Raw genomic sequence first — 17,460 nt, forward strand, 5'->3', positions numbered from 1 at the left:
TGAATTTATTGTTATTCAGGTTTCATACTGTATTTTATGCTGTTTTTTTTGTTGCATCAATTAAGTGTTTTAAATGTGCTGTTAGCCGCCCTGAGCCCGGTTTTCGAACCAGGAAGGGTGGGGTATAAATAAAAATTTATTATTCATAATTTATTATTAAAAGCACGCATTCTACTCATGTAAAAACATACTGATTCCCGGACCGTCCGCGGGCCGGATTTAGAAGGTGATTGGGCTGGATCCGGCCCCTGGGCCTTAGTTTGCCTACCCATGGGTTATAAGGTAGCATCCCTTGTTCCCTGCATAAGGCCCCATGTTTTGTCCTCAAAATTGACAGTCGAAAGGCTCTCAGGCCGTACTGTTGAAGTATGTGGCTCTACTCTTTCCTCAGCGCCCCCTTCCTCTCCTCCTCCCCCAATGTGGTGTCATGATTCGACTAAGATGAGAGACCCAAGTTGAAATCCCCAATGAGCCACAAAACTTTGCTGTGTGACCTTGGACCAGTTGCTATCTCTCAGCTTGCCCTACCTTCCAGGGTTGTTTTGAGGATAAGCTATGAGGCAAGATACTCTACCTACCTGGCAAAGTTACCCAGAAAGTTCCCTTGGAGCCAAAATTTCCCCCCACGTCTTATTTTGAGGAATTCACTGCTTTATCGTTTGAGCAAAGCCTTAGTATTAGTAGCAGTACCCTGCCCATCTGATTGCGTTGCCCCAGCCATTCTGGGCGGCTTCTAGCATATTTAAATAATAATAATGAAACATTAAACTTCCCTATGCAGGATATACAGTGGTGCCTCGCAAGACGAAAAGAATCCGTTCCGCGAGTCTCTTCGTCTTGCGGTTTTTTCGTCTTGTGAAGCAACCCCATTAGCGGATTAGCGCTATTAGCAGTTTAAGGGCTATTAACGGCTATTAAAGGCTTAAGGGATTAGCGGATTAGCTGCTAAAAGGCTATTAGCAGCTTAGCGCTTTAGAAAAAGGGGTTGGGGAGCGGAAAAAACCCTCAAGAATCGCAAGACATTTTCGTCTTGCGAAGCAAGCCCATAGAGAAATTCGTCCTGCAAAGCACCTCTGAAAACGGAAAACCCTTTCGTCTTGCGGGTTTTCCGTCTTGTGAGGCATTCGTCTTGCGGGGCACCACTGTACATGGAATATAAAAACAGGGACTAGATTTAGAGAGGCTCAATTATTTATTGAGTTACTAGATGCAGGATATACACCAAATATGAAAAGCAGGATTGTCGAAACAAACACGCAGTATTATCATGACATTGTTAGGCGAAAGCAAAAAAGCAACATAAATTACGGTAAACCTTAGAAACACTTAGCAAAATGATTTTGTGTGTGTGTGTAGTTAAGAGAGTCAGAATGCCGCCAGACAGGCAGTAGTTTGCAGGAGGGATGGAAATACCAGGAAATTTAAGTTTGGACAACTGAAATAGCTTCAGGCACTTTCAAAAGGAACCTCTTGACTTTTTGCAGTTAGGGAAGTAGTTTTTATTTTATTATTCAGTTATACAATTTATATACCATTTAACTACAATAGTCTCTTAAGAGGTTTACAAAGATTCTGTATGAAAAACCACAAAGGTCAGTTAGAGCTATAGGATCAGCCTTCAATTAAAATGCCTGCTGGTGAGGCGGTCCCTGAAGTATCCTGATCCCAAATTATTTAGGGCCTGGGAGATTAATACAGTGGTGCCACGAAAGACGAAAAGAATCCGTTCCGCGAGTCTCTTCGTCTTGCGGTTTTTTTTGTCTTGCGAAGCAAGCCCATTAGCGGATTAGCGCTATTAGCGGTTTAGCGGCTATTAGCGGCTATTAAAGGCTTAAGGGATTAGCGGATTAGCTGCTAAAAGGCTATTAGCGGCTTAGCGAACAGCTGTTAAGCGGCTTAGGGGCTTGGGAAAAAGGCTGGGAGGGGGGAAAAAACCCCAGGAATCGCAAGACATTTTCGTCTTGTGAAGCAAGCCCATAGCCAATTCGTTTTGCGAAGCACCTCCAAAATGGAAAACCCTTTCGTCTAGCGGGTTTTCCCTCTTGCGAGGCATTCGTCTTGCGGGGCACCACTGTACAAGGAGCCTGAACCTGCCCTGGTAGCATATTGGCACCCAGGGAAAACTTCTCAGCACCGGGTTTTGTGCTGGCAATATTCTGTCCGTATCGACAGTGTAGCTGCAACATTTTACCTCAGCCCCGGATAGAGACAGGGCAAAAACTGAGCCCTGAGGTTGTGGCCAGTGCCAGTCCTACTCAAGAGTAAACCCAGTGAAATTCATGGCCGTGTGGGAAGACGGACAAGCAAGACAGGATGTGGTAGAATGGAAGCGTAAGCAAATTGGATCAATACAGACTGGATATAATCTAACCCACGTATGGAATTTGATTTGTTGAATTGGGATGAATATTCATAGAGTAACAGAGTTGTAGTGTTGGAAGGGACACTGAGGATCATCCAGTCCAACCCCCTGAAATATAGGAATGAATATGCAGCTGTCCCAAACAGGTATTGAACCTGCAACCTTGGCGTTATCAGCACAAAGCTCTAACTGACTGAGCAGATATAAATAAATAGATTGTCTGGAGGAGCCTTAAGGTCTAGGATGTTTTATTTTGTATTAGATTATTACATATAACAGTATTGTATACCCACATATAATAAAATACCCCATCCTAACCTAGAAGATGTTTAGGCAATATTACTGAATGAAAATCCAAATAAGTTCTTATTCCAGGCAACTATTTACGTTAACCAAATCATTTTATAATGTGAGTGGAAAAATAATAAGAAAGGACTGGATAGTACTGTGAACATCATAAGGTTAGATTTGTGGACATTAAAACAGCAGTAAGAAGCAAGAAGTTGATTGGATCCCTTGGGAACTTGAAATATGGGTACCCCCAACAAAAATTTAAAATTCGGCTGTGTAATTTGGAATTTATGTAATTTGGTTTGATTTGATGTGATTGGTCGGTTAATAAAAAATTATTCTAAAAAAAAAAAAAAAAGGATTAGGCCCACAGTGCTGAACGCATGGCTCCTTGGGTTATAAACCATGCATTTGCACCACAAATTGTGAGTCCCGCAAAGTGCTTGATGAGAGGCAGGGATATAAGTGATCAGGCGAGCCCTAAGATATTCTGGCCCCAAGTTGTTAAGAGTCTTGTAAATTAATACAAGAAGCCTGAATTATCTTAGCCAACTGTAGACTGAAATAGTACAACAGAGTCCCAACAAAAAAGGGATTCCCTGGTGTAGACAAAGTTCCCCTTTTAGGGTTGAAAATGTGCGCATTCAGATAATAAGAGCCCAGGAAGTTTCCTATGGCCCTGGTGGCATTGCAAACCTGTTTGCATTTTGGACGGAGGTTTTTAAAGAACTGGGAAACTTTTATAAGCTGAATGTCAACGTGTCTCCAGCCCCGGCAGTAGTGGGAATAATGAATAATGCTGACTTTCCAAACTGTATATAAAGAAATGTTGTCATTTCTGCTTGCAGCGGCTTGAAAATTGCCAGATGCTGGCAAACGGCTAAAGGTCTGAGAACCAAAGGGTCTGAGAGAACTGGCAAAAAACCTAACATGCCAAATCCACGCTGCTAAAGAACGTGCCCCTCTTATTTCTTGCCTCAATAATAGACTGGATGTGAGCCAACAAACTGAGGCACTGTTAGTGGGTGGTTCCCTAGACCAGATGGTTGTGAGGTTTGAAAGACGGTTTGAACATATTACACTGATCCTGGTCTGACTGCACTGGCTACCAATTAGTTTCCGGGCCCAATTCAAAGTGCTGGTTTTGACCTATAAAGCCTTAAATGGCTTAGGACCGCAATACCTCAAGGTCCACCACTTTCCATATGAACCCACCCGGACCCTGAGATCATCTTCTGAGGCCCTTTTTCATGTGCCTCCTCCTTGAGAGGTCCGGAGGGTGGCAACACGAGAACGGGGCCTTCTCTGCAGTGGCTCCCCATCTGTGGAATGCTCTCCCCAGGGAAGTTTCATTATACACCTTTAGGCGCCAGGCAAAAACGTTCCTTTTTAACCAGGCCTTTGGTTGATTTGATTGTCATCCTATGCCCTTTCAAAATGTGGCTTTTTTGGAGGGGGGATAATAATAATAATAATAATAATAATAATAATAATAATAATAATAATAGTAATAATAATTTGTTACTTATACCCCACCCATCTGGCTGGGTTTCCCCAGTCACTCTGGGCGGTTTCCAACAGATTAAAAATAATACATCAGTTATTTTAAAAAACTTCCCTAAACAGGGCTTTATTGGGTTGTTCTTTTTATTTTGATTATATATTTGGCGCTTTTATATTTTGATTTTGTTCTGTGAACCACCCTGAGACCTCCAGGTATAGGGCGGTATATAAATTCAATAAATAATAATAATAATAATGCATGGCATGGCAACAGTTTATATCTTGCATGAGACAGGAAGATCGGATGAGGATTCCTCCAGTGTCTCACGGTAGACTCTGGAGAGGTCTACTTGTGCTATTTGCATAGTGTGACAATTTATTCTCCTTTCATTCAAATGCTCTCATGGGTGAATAATGCAGAGACAGTACTGCAAACTGAAAGGGAAAAGGGAAACTTAAAAAAAAACAACAGATATGCAGAGCATGTTACAAGCCAAGTTCTACCCCAAATGGACTCTCTGATGCATCAAAAGATTTGATTTTTGGGCAAAACATTTCCCACACTCCGAACAGTTGTAAGGCTTCTCTCCTGTGTGAACTCTCTGGTGCCTCACGAGGTGGGATTTTGGGCCAAAACGCTTCCCGCACCCAGTGCAACCGTAGGGCTTCTCCCCTGTGTGGGTCCTCTGGTGGTTTGCCAGGTTCGATTTGTCGGCAAAACCTTTCCCGCACTCCCCGCAGGCGTAGGGTTTCTCGCCCGAGTGGGTTCTCTGGTGTCCGCTGAGGTGAGCCTGTTGAAGAAAACCTTTCCCACACTCCAAGCAGGTATAGGGCTTCTCTCCCGTGTGGGTCCGCCAGTGTTTTGCAAGCTCCGACTGCTGTGGGAACCCTTTCCCGTACTCCAGGCACGTGTAGGGTTTGTCCCCGACGTGGACCCTGTGGTGGATCACAAGGGCCGAGCACTGGGCAAAAGATTTACCACACTCGGTGCATTTATAGGCTTCTCGCCCGTGTGGACCCTCCGGTGGTTTACCAGGTCGGAGAGCTGAGGGAAAGATTTGCAGCACTCGGCGCATTTGTAGGGCTTCTCTCCCGTGTGGATTCTCCGGTGTATCACAAAAGCAGACTGCTGAGCAAAGCTTTTCCCACACTCCGGACATCCGTACGGTTTCTCTCCAGTGTGGAGCCTCTGATGGCTCACAAGGCAAGACTTGTAAGCGAAGCCTTTCCCGCACTCCGCGCACTCGTAGGGTTTCTCTCCCGTGTGGGCCCTCCGATGCACAACCTGTTTCGATTTGTAAACAAAACGTTTCCCACACTCCTGGCACCTATACGGTGTCTCTTCTGGGCGGGCTCTCCGATGGGTCTTGAGTTCTGCCTCCCGGCGGAAACCCTTCCCACTCTCCAAGCAGCTGTAGGGTATCTCTCCTACGTGGATTCTCTGGTGTCTGGCGAGAGACGATTTCCAGGCAAACGGCCGGCTGTACTCCGGGCATGAATGCCTCTTCTCAGAGTCGCCTGAAAGGAGAAAAGAGCAAAAAACATAAGACGGGGATTCACTGCTGATCCCTGTAAGAAGCAACCTCAGAAAACGGAAAAGGCAAGGGTCGCCAACATGGTGCCCACGTGTGCCCGCCAGTACCTCCTTATGGTGCCTGCTGAGTAAAGACCGCTTCAAAAATCCACATTAGCCTCTCCAATATTAAATGGGCCCCCCTTGAGCAGGCCCACGTTTTATCGGATGCCATGACTGGGCCCCCAGCCTCCTGCTTGTTTTGAACAGAACAGAAAAACAAAGAGTTTCCCCATCACTGTTTTTATTATTAGCAGGGATGGAGGGAAACTGAGAGGAAAATGACAATTCAAAATGGAAACTTGGGTAAAGCTGGGAGTGGAGGGTTTATTGCGCCAGAGCTCCAGATCTACCATAATCTCATGCCTGAATCCCACCCCCAAATAATGGCTGTCTGGAAGTGCCCTTAAACTCAACTGGAATGTCAAACAAAGCATTGCAGGGGGTTGGACTAGATGACCCTTGGGTCTCTTCCAACTCTACAATTCTATGATTTTATTATCAGTAAAAAGCACATTGCGCCCATTGATGGGGCAGCCAATGGCAGAGCTTCCCTGTCTGGTTTCATCCTCCCCCCCGTTCTTTTATAGGTGGCAACCATTTTGTCTCAAGGCATGCCGCACTCACTGGCCCCAAAAAGGTTGGTGGTGCCTGTACTAAGAGACACAGAAAGGAGAAAAGAAAACCATATATAAAAACCATTAAGACCCCTTCAAACTTGGTACAATGATAAACAAGCCATTCCCTGCCATCCTCGGATGGAGGGATAAGGGTGGGCAAATGAGAAGGGGTAAAAAGGTTTGCCTTAGCTGAGGAGCAGGATCTGCCCATCTCTTGGTAAAAAAGAAGCCATCATGAGGTGGCAGACATTGCCAGGTGGGTCAGGGAGGAAGAGAAGGGGAGGGAAATAGTCCCATGAACCTCCTTGATCTTATCGGAGGAGCCGAGCCACTGCAAACAAATACAAAAGAAACGTACATTTTGGTGAGCATAGCATTTATTTGTTCATTATGGGGACACCTTGTCTTCTCTGCAGAAGACTCAGGGCATGGTACATACTTCTCCCCCCCCCCCTCAATTTTCTCCTCACAACAACCCCGTGAGGCAGCTTAGGCAGTACGTGTGAATGCCCCAGAATCGCTCAGTGGCCTTCACAGCCGAGTGGGGATTTGAACCTAGAGCTCTATAATAATGGCAATATTTTAACCCAGAAGTTGGAAAACTCTGGCCTCCAGGCCCCTGTCTCCCGCCAGCCGCCATGCACTTCATCAGGCTGCACCCCCTCCATCATAAACCTGCCCCACATCCTCCTTGAGGGCCTTCGCCCCATGTATCCTCAAGCTATAATACCATGAAATCGCATCTAACACGGGGATTAGGCTCCGGACTCGGCGCCTAAGGCAAAAATTTCGTATAGTCAAAATTACCATTGGAAATCCCTTAAACCGCCCATAAAGCACACTGCGATACACACCTGTATACGATGAGGATGAAACAATGAAGAGGGCCGCTGTACACACTCGGGCGATTTGTCTTTCTGTTTTCCTGATATCACTGCTGAGGGGTCACAAGGGTGTGATGCCGATCCGGCAGAAAACGGTCCAGGCTTGCGTGATGGAGAATGAGACGCACACAAGGCGGCTGGCTCTGTGTCCATTCGAGAAGTCGGTTGCGAGGGCTCATCCGCTGCTGCTTGTTTTTTCGAGAACAACATGGTGACCGGCAACTGCCGCTGCTGCCTCTTCAGCTGCTCAAACATTTCTCGGTAGGGCCTCAAGGCTTCCGCGATGCCACGAGTGATTTTGAGGCTCTGCTCCATGGAGGGATCGTATTCCGAAATCAAATCGTTCAAGCGCTTTGCCGCTTGAAACACCTCGGCAAATTTGGGAAGGTTCCAACTTGCCGGCTCTTCCTGTTCGTCGTCATCTTCCTCTTCCGATTTTATCAGATCCTCGGGCTCTTCGCTAGCCGACGTTCCTCGATGGCCCTCGATTAATTCTTCTATTTCTTCCTCAAGGATGTCGCTGAAGCCATCGCCCCCCAATTGCCTGGCCACCCGAACGATACGCTCCACTTCGCGGTGAATGGTTGGGAAACCCCTGAAATCATTCACACATTTCTTCCACAGGTTTCGCCAACACGCGTTCACCGTTTCGGGCTCGATCGCGTCCGTGGCTTGTTTGACGTAAGTGATGCAATCGGCAATGTTGAAGGACTTCCAACGCTCGGCCGCGTTGAGGCTGGGATCGGCGTCCAGAGCGTTGCAGACCCGCGAGAACATAAGACTCGTGTACTTGGCCTTGAAGCAGCGAACTACGCCTTGGTCGAGAGGCTGGATGGCGGAGGTGGCGCTTTGGGGCAGAAAGACAACTTCGACGTCGCTATGCGCAAACCGGACTCCCTCAGGGTGGCCAGGAGCATCGTCGACAATCAGCAACACCTTAAAGTCAATTCCTTTCTCTTCAAGGTACCGCTTGACCTCCGGAACGAAGCATCGGTGGAACCAATCCAGGAATATTGCTGCCGTCACCCAAGCCTTTTTGCTCGACTGCCAGAACACAGGCAGGAGGTGTTTGTCCTTGCCTTTGAGGGCACGAGGATTTGCAGACCCACAGAGCAGGCCGGGCTTTATTAAATGCCCGGCTGCGTTGCAACAAAACAACAACATCACACGGTCTTGGGCCGCCTGTCTTTCTGCTTTCGAAATGTACGTGCGGCTGGGCATTTTCTTCCAGAAGAGCCCCGTCTCGCCAGCGTTGAAAACTTGTTCGGGGAGATATCCCTTTTCTTCTATCAGTTTCTTTAACTGTTTGGAGTAGGGTTTCGCTGCTTGTTTGTTGGTGGGTGCAGCCTCGCCAGGGCTGTGCCCGTTTTTCAGGTTGAAGCGGTTCCTGAAGCTGTTGAGCCAACCTTGGCTGGCTTTGAACTCCTTCTCGTCACAAGGCCGCCCTTCGTCGGTAAGAGGCTTGAACAGCGCGTACAGGTCAAGAGCTTTTTCTCGCATCATGTTGCCGTCGACGGGAAGGCCTTGGCCGCTCATGTCTTCCAGCCACAGGTACAAGGCCTTTTCCGCCTTCACCAAAGTCTGATCGCGAACTTGGCTCGTCACCTTAGCCGTGATGGGAGCACCGGAGGCCACGGCTTGACGGATTTCTCTCTCTCGAACTTTAATGGCACGGATGCTGGATTCATTGCGGCCATATACGCGGGCCACTTTGGAGACGGACATGCCGGTCCTTAATAAATCCAACACGGCCACTTTCTCCTCCAGCGTCGGAACAGATCGCTGCTTCTTGCGCTGCCCTCCGGGTGATCTGCAGGCAGCTAGCTTGCGTTTAGGGGCCATGGGGTATGATGAATACTGTCCTTGAAGGACGGCGTGCTCAGCCAGGAAATCGCACTCGCGCTCACCCCAAGACGGCTCACTAGGTGGAACTGCCCACACTTGGCTCTGACAGTCACTCACGCCTTGTTTCGACAGGCACATGGAGTTGAATTCGTGTACGTTAAATGTGCTTATGACGTCGCTCCAATGTAATGCCTTTTGCTCGCCTGAATAGAGGATGGAAAGATGTCTTGTATGGAACGTAGCTGGATGTCTGTTGGCCCGCCCACTTTTAACTTTGGCTCCACCCACTTTGTCCCTGGCCACACCCTCCACTGGCATGAGGCCCCCAGAAGGCTGCCACAAGGGAATACGGCCCTTCGCTAGAGGGTCTTCCTACTCGTGTGCCATGGGGCACCCCACAAATGCTCCACAGGGGCCTGGAATCCGTTTTAGGGACGGGGCAGAAATCCCATTCCGTTCCCATTTAAAGCCAAATTTATCCTTCCCGAGACAGTATGAGGACACAGATGCAGCCACCCTTTGAAATGCACACTTGTCCAAATTCCATGATGCAGTTCTCCCACTGACGTTTAGAAAAAGGAATATATGAGGTAAACATGGGCATAATAATATGTCTGCCAAAATAGCATCCCAAAATGCAACACAGTGGCTAGCAAAAATGGGTACGTTGGTCAAAACGGTGGGCAAATATGTGTGTTATTAGGAGAAATCGCTTCTCGGCCTTTTGGCTAAGATCAAGTGTAGTTATTAGGAGAAATAATTTCCAAGAGGGTTTTTTTTTAAAGAAACAAAATTGGCAGATTTGCTGCAGGAATGTGGAGAATGAAATTGAATATCGGGAAAATGAGAAGAGAAGCAAAATTGGTGGGTCCTCCCTTTCCCAATCGAAGTAGATGTGGTCACACGCTCAGGCAGTTGGAGGGGGAGGGAGAGGAAATGAGGCAACTGCTAATTGTTGAGGGTCGGGGGTCGGAATCCCCAACTTATCCCAAGCCCCTCACCTGTGTGTGTGTTGGAGATGACAGTTTCATCCATCCCCTGAGAATCAGGCACCCACATGTCTTCCCCTTGCTCTAGCCGGGAGATGAGGTCAGGCTTGAGGACTGGAAATCCTTCTTGGGAAAGAACGAGGGGGGAAATCAAGGTCACAATTGGCCGACTGGGTTTTATACATATAGAGCGTATGATTTTTTTTCTTATTAAGCGCCAAGTAGGCTTATACAGAGGGGACATGGGTGGCGCTGTGGGTTAAACCACAGAGCCTAGGACTTGCCGATCAGAAGGTTGGCAGTTCGAATTTTCGCGAAAATATATATATATATATATATATGCAGGTTTTTGGTGTCCTCGGGTGTCTTCCCGTGTAAAAGTTGGGGTGTCTAGGCGACGTTTCGACGAGGTCTCACTCGTCATCTTCAGGCTGGTGCTTTCGGCTTCTTGTTACTGGAACAGAGCAGGATCTCAGTGTTTGAGTCTACGTGAAAATCTACGAAAGCATATATATATATATATATATATATGTGTGTGTGTGTGTGTGTATGCATAAACTTAACAAGACTAAGCCTATGTAACCATTTCAATCTTTCATTTTGCCTGCCTGCAAATTTTAATTTTTATGCAATTCACTCTTTCTATTAAACAAAACAACAGGAGCAGAAAAGAAGCTTACACAAATATACTATTTTCTCCCCTTTCTCCCTTCCTTTATTTCCTTTCATTACTTCTTTTCTTTTCTTCTTTACTGAGGTTTAACTCCAAGTTATACAAAAGGAGAGTTTATACCGAGTCAACTTTGCTGATATAGTCTATGTATAAAAGCTCTGTATATGCCTAAAGGTATAGGGACCTCTGACCATTAGGTCCAGTCGTGGCCGACTCTGGGGTTGCGGCGCTCATCTCGCTTTACTGGCCGAGGGAGCCGGCATACAGCTTCCGGGTCATGTGGCCAGCATGACTAAGCCGCTTCTGGCGAACCAGAGCAGCGCACGAAAATGCTGTTTACCTTCCCGTCGGAGCAGTACCTATTTATCTACTTGCACTTTGAGGTGCTTTTGAACTGCTAGGTTGGCAGGAGCTGGGTCCAAGCAACGGGAGCTCACCCCGTCGCGGGGATTCAAACCGCCAACCTTCTGGTTGGCAAGTCCTAGGCTCTGTGGTTTAACCCACAGCGTGTCCCCTCTGTATATGCCTACTTGGCGCTTAATAAGAAAAAAACTCATACGCTCTTATAGGGGAGGCCCTTAGCTCAATGGAACAGCATCTGCTTTGCATGCAGAAGGTCACAGGTTCAATCCCCAACATCTCCACTTAAGGCTGGGCGAGATCAGGGCCTCTGGAGAGCTGAAATATTGCCTGAAATACTGGAGAGCTTCTGCTAGCCCAGGGGTCTGCAACCTTTAAGACAAAAAGAGCCACTTGGACCCGTTTCTGAAGGGAAAAAAACTGGGAGCCGCAAAACTCGTCATTATAAAAATAACTTTTTTGTCACTTTTTTATTATTTCTTTGTTTGACCCCTCAGAATTACTCCTCCTCATAGAAATAAACGTTAAATTAACAAGTTACCTTTTTGTGTGTGTGTGTTCTTCACTCCCCTTCAAAACAGTGACCAGCGTACATGCCCCCTTTCAATGCAGTGACCAGCGTACATGCCCCTTACAATGTAGCGGGCGGGCAGGAAGGTGACGTCGGGACGGTGCGTGACTAACGCACGCACCGCCCCCATGTGACGTCACAGCCAGTACAGCGCCCACCACAGTGGGGAGTGTCGGGGCGCACAATGCGCCTCCTCCCCTCACTAGTATCCGCCCCGGAGCCGCGGCAAAGGTGTAAAAGAGCCACATGCGGCTCCGGAGCCGCGGGTTGCAGACCCCTGTGCTAGACAACACTGAGCGAGATGGACCTGTCATCTGACTCAGCATAAGACATTTTCCTTCGCTTTCAGCCATCATTTCAGGATGAATGAATGTTTAGCCATAATTTCAGAATGAACGTTTGGCTGTCCAGCACCGAAATAATTCAGAAAATGCATTTACATTCTTAGGCAGACCACAAGGATTACCCTATACACCAGTCTTCCCCAACCCCCGTGCCCTTCAGATGGTTTGGACTATAGCTCTCATCAGTCCCAGCTAGCGTGGCAAATGGTCAGGCATGATGGAAGTTGTAGTCCAGCGATATGGGAGGCAAAGGCTGCTCTACAACCTTGGTTACGCTTTCCATTTTAAGATTTTATCAAGGCACAGCCACCTTCCTTACCCAGCGAGGACACGTTCCCATAATTCTCCAGCATGACCTCCCGGTACAAGGCCCTTTGGACCGGGTTCAGCAGAGCCGCCTGCCCTTCCGTGAAATATACGGCCACGTCTTCAAAGGTCAACGGGCCCTGCAAGAACAAAGCAAAATCTGAGGGACCCGAGGTGGCAGACACACTTCCCCCGCTTCCCAATTCTTCCTCAAAACAACCCTGCGTGGTAGGTTAAACGGCTGAGAGGCAAGGACTGGCACCAGGTCAACCTGTGAGCTTCATGGCAACTTGAATTATTAAAGGTAAAGGTACCCCTGACCGTTAGGTCCAGTTGTGGATGACTCTGGAGTTGCGCGCTCATCTTGTGCTGTACTGTTTTTAACACTTGATTGGGAGCTGCCCAGAGTGGCGGGGGAAACTCAGCCAGATGGGAGGGGTATAATAATAAATTATTATTATTATCTTGCTCTATAGGCCGAGGGAGCTGGCATTTGTCCGCAGACAGTTTTTCCAGGTCATGTGGCCAGCATGACTAAGCCGCTTCTGGCGAACCAGAGCAGCGCACAGAAACGCTGTTTACCTTCCCGCCGGAGTGGTACCTATTTATCTACTTGCACTTTGACGTGCTTTCGAACTGCTAGGTTGGCAGGAGCAGGGACTGAGCAACGGGAGCTCACCCTGTCACGGGGATTAGCACTGCCAACCTTCTGATCAGCAAGCCCTAGGCTCTGGGGTTTAGACCACAGCACCACCCACGTCACAGGAGACACTTATTTTCCTCACAGGTCAGCAGTTCCCAGAGTATCCTGGGGTTGCGTGTTAAACCAGTCTGGGAAGCACAGCTCTGTGAAGGGAACTGGGGTCTCCTTGCAGCTGTCTACGTCCTTAACAAAGTAGAGTTCCCAGGATCCTTTGGAGAAGGCATAACAGTTTAAAGTGGTATGATACAGCTTTAAATGCATAGTGCAGATGGTGCCCAAATGACGTGTGCCACATTCTACACTTAAAGGTAAAGGTAAAGGGACCCATGACCGTTAGGTCCAGTCACAGACAACTCTGGGGTTGCGGCGCTCATCTTGCTTTACTGGCCGAGGGAACCGGAGTACAGCTTCCGGGTCATGTGGCCAGCAGAGAAACGCCCTTTACCTTCCTGCCAGAGCGGTACCTATTTATCTACTTGCACTCTGACATGCTTTTGAACTGCTAGGTTGGCAGGAGCAAGGACCGAGCAATGGGAGCTCACCCCGTCGTGGGGATTCGAACCGCCAACCTTCTGATCAGCAAGCCCAAGGCTCTGTGGTTTAGACCCCAGCGCCACGCTTGCATTCTACGCTTAGCTGACCATAAAAGTATTTTGCTTAGAAGGTACCCCCTGTAAATTTATACGCGTTCCTCTCTTTCTTCCCTCCCCTCTTCTCTCTCCCAGCCTTTCCTGTTTTCGTTCAGCGCCAGCCTTACTGTCAAGCAGTGAGACAAGGTGCTTCAGTGGGCAGATGCCAAGGACAGAGCTGTGTGGCCCATTTAGCCTGCCCTGAACCATCCAAGCCCTTATTTTGCCCTCAGGAAAATACTGTCCCGTCATCAGTGTTGAAGTCAGTCTGTGTAAGCATCATACATTTAAAGGCGCACCGCTTCCCCAAAAGAACCCTGGGAGTGGGGCTGGGCGATATCTGGTTTTCAACACACATCACCAGCTGAACTTCGTGATATACCAATATATCATGATGACTTAAATCAGGATGGAACTGTGAAGAGTCAAACGGTAGGGCTGGGCGATCATCTGGTTTCTAACATTGTGACATATCAGCAGCTAAACATGTGCGATATAATCCTATATCACGATATATAATGACATCTGAAGGCAGCCCTGTTTAGGGAAGCTTTAATGTTTAATAGGTTATTGTATTTTAGTGTTTTGTTGGAAGCCGCCCAGAGTGGCTGGGGAAACCTAGCCAGGTGGGCGGGGTATAAATAAATTATTATTATTATTATTATTATTATTATTATTATTATTATTTCTGAAATAAGGATGGAGCTCTGCAGAGGCACTGGCCGGCTTCACGGTTTTCCCTATCCTCATCCAAAAATTTCCTACCTGAGCTGACTCCACCAGAGTATTTTCTCCTCTCCCTTCGGAAAAAGGGGGGGATCCAGGATCAACTGAGGACGTCATTCGGTACTGTGAGGGATCTTTAAAAAAGAGATTTCTGTTATTTGCGGGTTGGGGGAACTGAGCTGCATTTTATGGATTAAGAATATACAAGCATAAAAATCTCTTTCCTGGATCAGGCCGCATCCTGTTCTCACAGTGGCCGACCTGGAAACGCAATGGGAAGCCCACAAGCAGAACCTCAGCCCAACAGCCCTCTCTCCCTATTTGTGAAAGCTGAATCTCTCAAAAAGTATTTTGCAAAGCTCAAAGCGATATTTGATTTCGGGGCAGGGTGTGAGAGAGAATCAAAAGCCCAGTTCTCTACATTTTCATGAAAACAGTGAATTATGGATGTATTAAGTATGACTTAATCAGCTGCCACATTTATAAATAGTTCTGTAAGAACTGTATATTACAGTCTATTACAGCAATATACAACCATACAATTCCAATTGGAATTGGAAATTGGAAAAAAAGACTACATACTTTCTTGTGGCACCTTAAAAACAGCTGGGTTTACAAGCTTTAAACAAAACAGAGCCGAGCAGTTTTATCCTGTTTCCACTTACTGTTTTTATTTAATCCACTCCACTTGGTTTATTTAAACCAGGCAGCCCCCAACTCGGCTATCCAGACGTTTTGGGACTACAACTCCCATTATCCCTAGCTAACAGGACCAGTGGTCAGGGATGATGGGAACTGTAGTCCCAAAACATCTGGAGGGCCAAGTTCGGGGACGCCTGATTTAAACCAAGGACTTGTCCATGGCCACTAATAATGAATCATGTGTTGCAGATATTCTTGCAAATTTACTGTGCTATTTTTGCGATGTGCAAATGACATTCAGAGACTTGGTCTTTTCAGTTATACCGTTTATTATTACTATGATCCTTGTTTATAAAATCCAATAAAAAGTTACTTTTTTTTAATAAAAAAAAACCCAGTTGGGTTTATATGCCACCTCCAAATTTTGCCTGCACCTTGTTTTGCTGGAACAGATTAAAACATCTCCCTCTTTTCCAAGTTAAGGCCCAGACAGATACGGACGGAGGAATGTCCTGGCTTGCTTTTCTGCCTTTTAAAAGAAGGCTCGTCTTCAGAAATCAGCAAGGGAAGCTTTCCACGCCGGGGAAATAAAACGCAGTCAACTTCCAGCAGCCCCGGCCTGCTGCTGCAGCAGGAGCACAGGAGCAGAGGCAGATCGAAGAAGCTGGCAACCTGGGACAAGAGCTTGCAATTCTCCTCGCCCCCCCATCCCTCCCCTTCCAGCTGCAACTCACCGGCGCCAGGACCCATCCAGAGCAGGCAGGACCCCCTTTGCATCTCCAGCGCTTCCCCACTACCTGCCTTTGTGCTCCGAGGCTGGGCAAGGCAAGGGAGGGAGCCCGCCAGCAGGAAAGGCCAGGGCATGCTGGGACTTGTAGTCTCCGCGCCTCCTGGCCCCTTGGAAGGCAAGGGCTTCTGGGAATTGTAGTACGGCATGCGCATTGGTTTGGAATCAAAGCGCTATCTGATGATGATGATGATGATGATGATGATGATTAAACCAACAACTCTCTTTTTCTTTTTGGGGGAATTTTGCAAATGCTTGCTTGTTCTGCAAGGAATTTTGCAAATGCTTGTTTGTTCTGCAATGTTTGTTGTGCGAGGAATTGATATCTTAGTGTGTCAGCACCCATTTATCTGAAACTCTTTGCTTGCATTATTAGTGGTGTCAGCTTTTTAACAGAAACACCGTTTACCTTCCCGCCGGAGTGGTACCTATTTATCTACTTGCACTTTGACATGCTTTCGAACTGCTAGGTTGGCAGGAGCTGGGACAGAGCAACGGGAGCTCACCCCGTTATGGGATTCGAACTGCCGACCTTCTGATCAGCAGGCCCTAGGCTCTGTGGTTTTGTTTAGGGATCCTAGTTTTGTTTAGGGAAGCCTTAATCAGAAATGTAATTTCATTATGCCTTTTTGATTCCGTTTAAAACAACAACAATCCTGTTTATCTGTTTTGATATTTTTTATTATTATTATTATTATTATTATTATTATTATTATTATTATTATTATTATTATTATTTTAATAATAATTCTTATTATAATCTTTTTTGTTTTACAATTTCAAATAAACATTTTGCAAACCTGGAAATATCCAATGACTTCCCTTCTTCTCTTTCGATGGTTCATTTTACATATCTTACATCCCTGCATATTTTACAATAATCATTCAAATCAATTTTCCACTATTATATCCATAAAGAATCATTTACTCTGTTGAATTTATCTTAATGCTGCCGTACACAACTATTTTCCATATACTCAATAAACATTTTCCAATCTTTTTTATGAATGTATGTTCTTATTGCTCTCTTATTCTATAGATAATATTATTCTTTTAATAATAATTCTTTTAAGTCTGTTGGTTTTTTTGCTTCCCTCTTACAGATACTGCCTAGAGACTTTTTCTTTCTGTCAATTAAGCGGTATTTAAATTTTGTTGAACAACCTAGATAATAAAAATATATAATATGATGTGTGTAATGAGCTGATCTGGTTGCCTGGAGGCCATAATGGGCCAACAAATTAAGAACCTATGGATGTTGTTGTCAGCATCTGTTTGTCTTGAGAGACAATGGAGTGTCTCTCCATTGTCTGCTGTGACTGCAGTGTAATAAAAAAATTAAGGTCTTATAAATATAATAAATGTTCATAAATGTACCAACCAGGCACATACATGGGTGTGTGGACCACATGTCTGGAGCAGCACGGGAGGACCGTCCTGAAACAATTTTGAGTCCCAAACTGACCAGATGTTTTCTCTGCAAGGAGGGAGGGGGTGAGGGAACCTTCCCATTGTCTCAGGAACTGGGTAATCACCATCTCAAAGGAATGGGCAGACTACCAGGAAAGGCAATCAGATAAGGCAATACAGTGGTGCCTCGCAAGACAAAAAGAATCCGTTCCGCGAGTCTCTTTGTCTTGCGGTTTTTTTCG

The 17,460-nt window shown here is 46.5% G+C and overlaps 1 protein-coding gene across 5 annotated transcripts; it reads right to left on the reverse strand.

Moving 5' to 3' along the window:
* Positions 1 to 3,001: 3,001 nt before the first annotated feature.
* On the reverse strand, positions 3,002 to 16,171 carry LOC310670154 (tigger transposable element-derived protein 1-like). 5 transcript variants are annotated; one of them, XM_083424926.1, is made up of 6 exons: positions 15,756 to 16,170; positions 14,419 to 14,513; positions 12,335 to 12,461; positions 10,080 to 10,190; positions 7,204 to 9,281; positions 3,002 to 5,674 (listed from the first exon to the last, which is right to left on the reverse strand). In XM_083424926.1, exons 1-6 carry the CDS (start codon positions 15,961 to 15,963, stop codon positions 5,585 to 5,587), a joined length of 2,709 nt encoding a protein of 902 aa, XP_083281052.1. In that variant the 5' UTR covers positions 15,964 to 16,170; the 3' UTR covers positions 3,002 to 5,584. The 5 variants fall into 5 exon arrangements, with proteins under 5 accessions (XP_083281052.1, XP_083281049.1, XP_083281051.1 ...); XM_083424923.1 differs by having other exon boundaries at positions 3,002 to 6,680; positions 10,080 to 10,193; XM_083424925.1 differs by having other exon boundaries at positions 5,224 to 5,674; positions 10,080 to 10,193.
* Positions 16,172 to 17,460: the final 1,289 nt, after the last annotated feature.

The sequence above is a fragment of the Podarcis tiliguerta genome (genome assembly GCF_965153285.1).
Source record: "Podarcis tiliguerta genome assembly, chromosome: 2".
Taxonomy (NCBI): domain Eukaryota; kingdom Metazoa; phylum Chordata; class Lepidosauria; order Squamata; family Lacertidae; genus Podarcis; species Podarcis tiliguerta.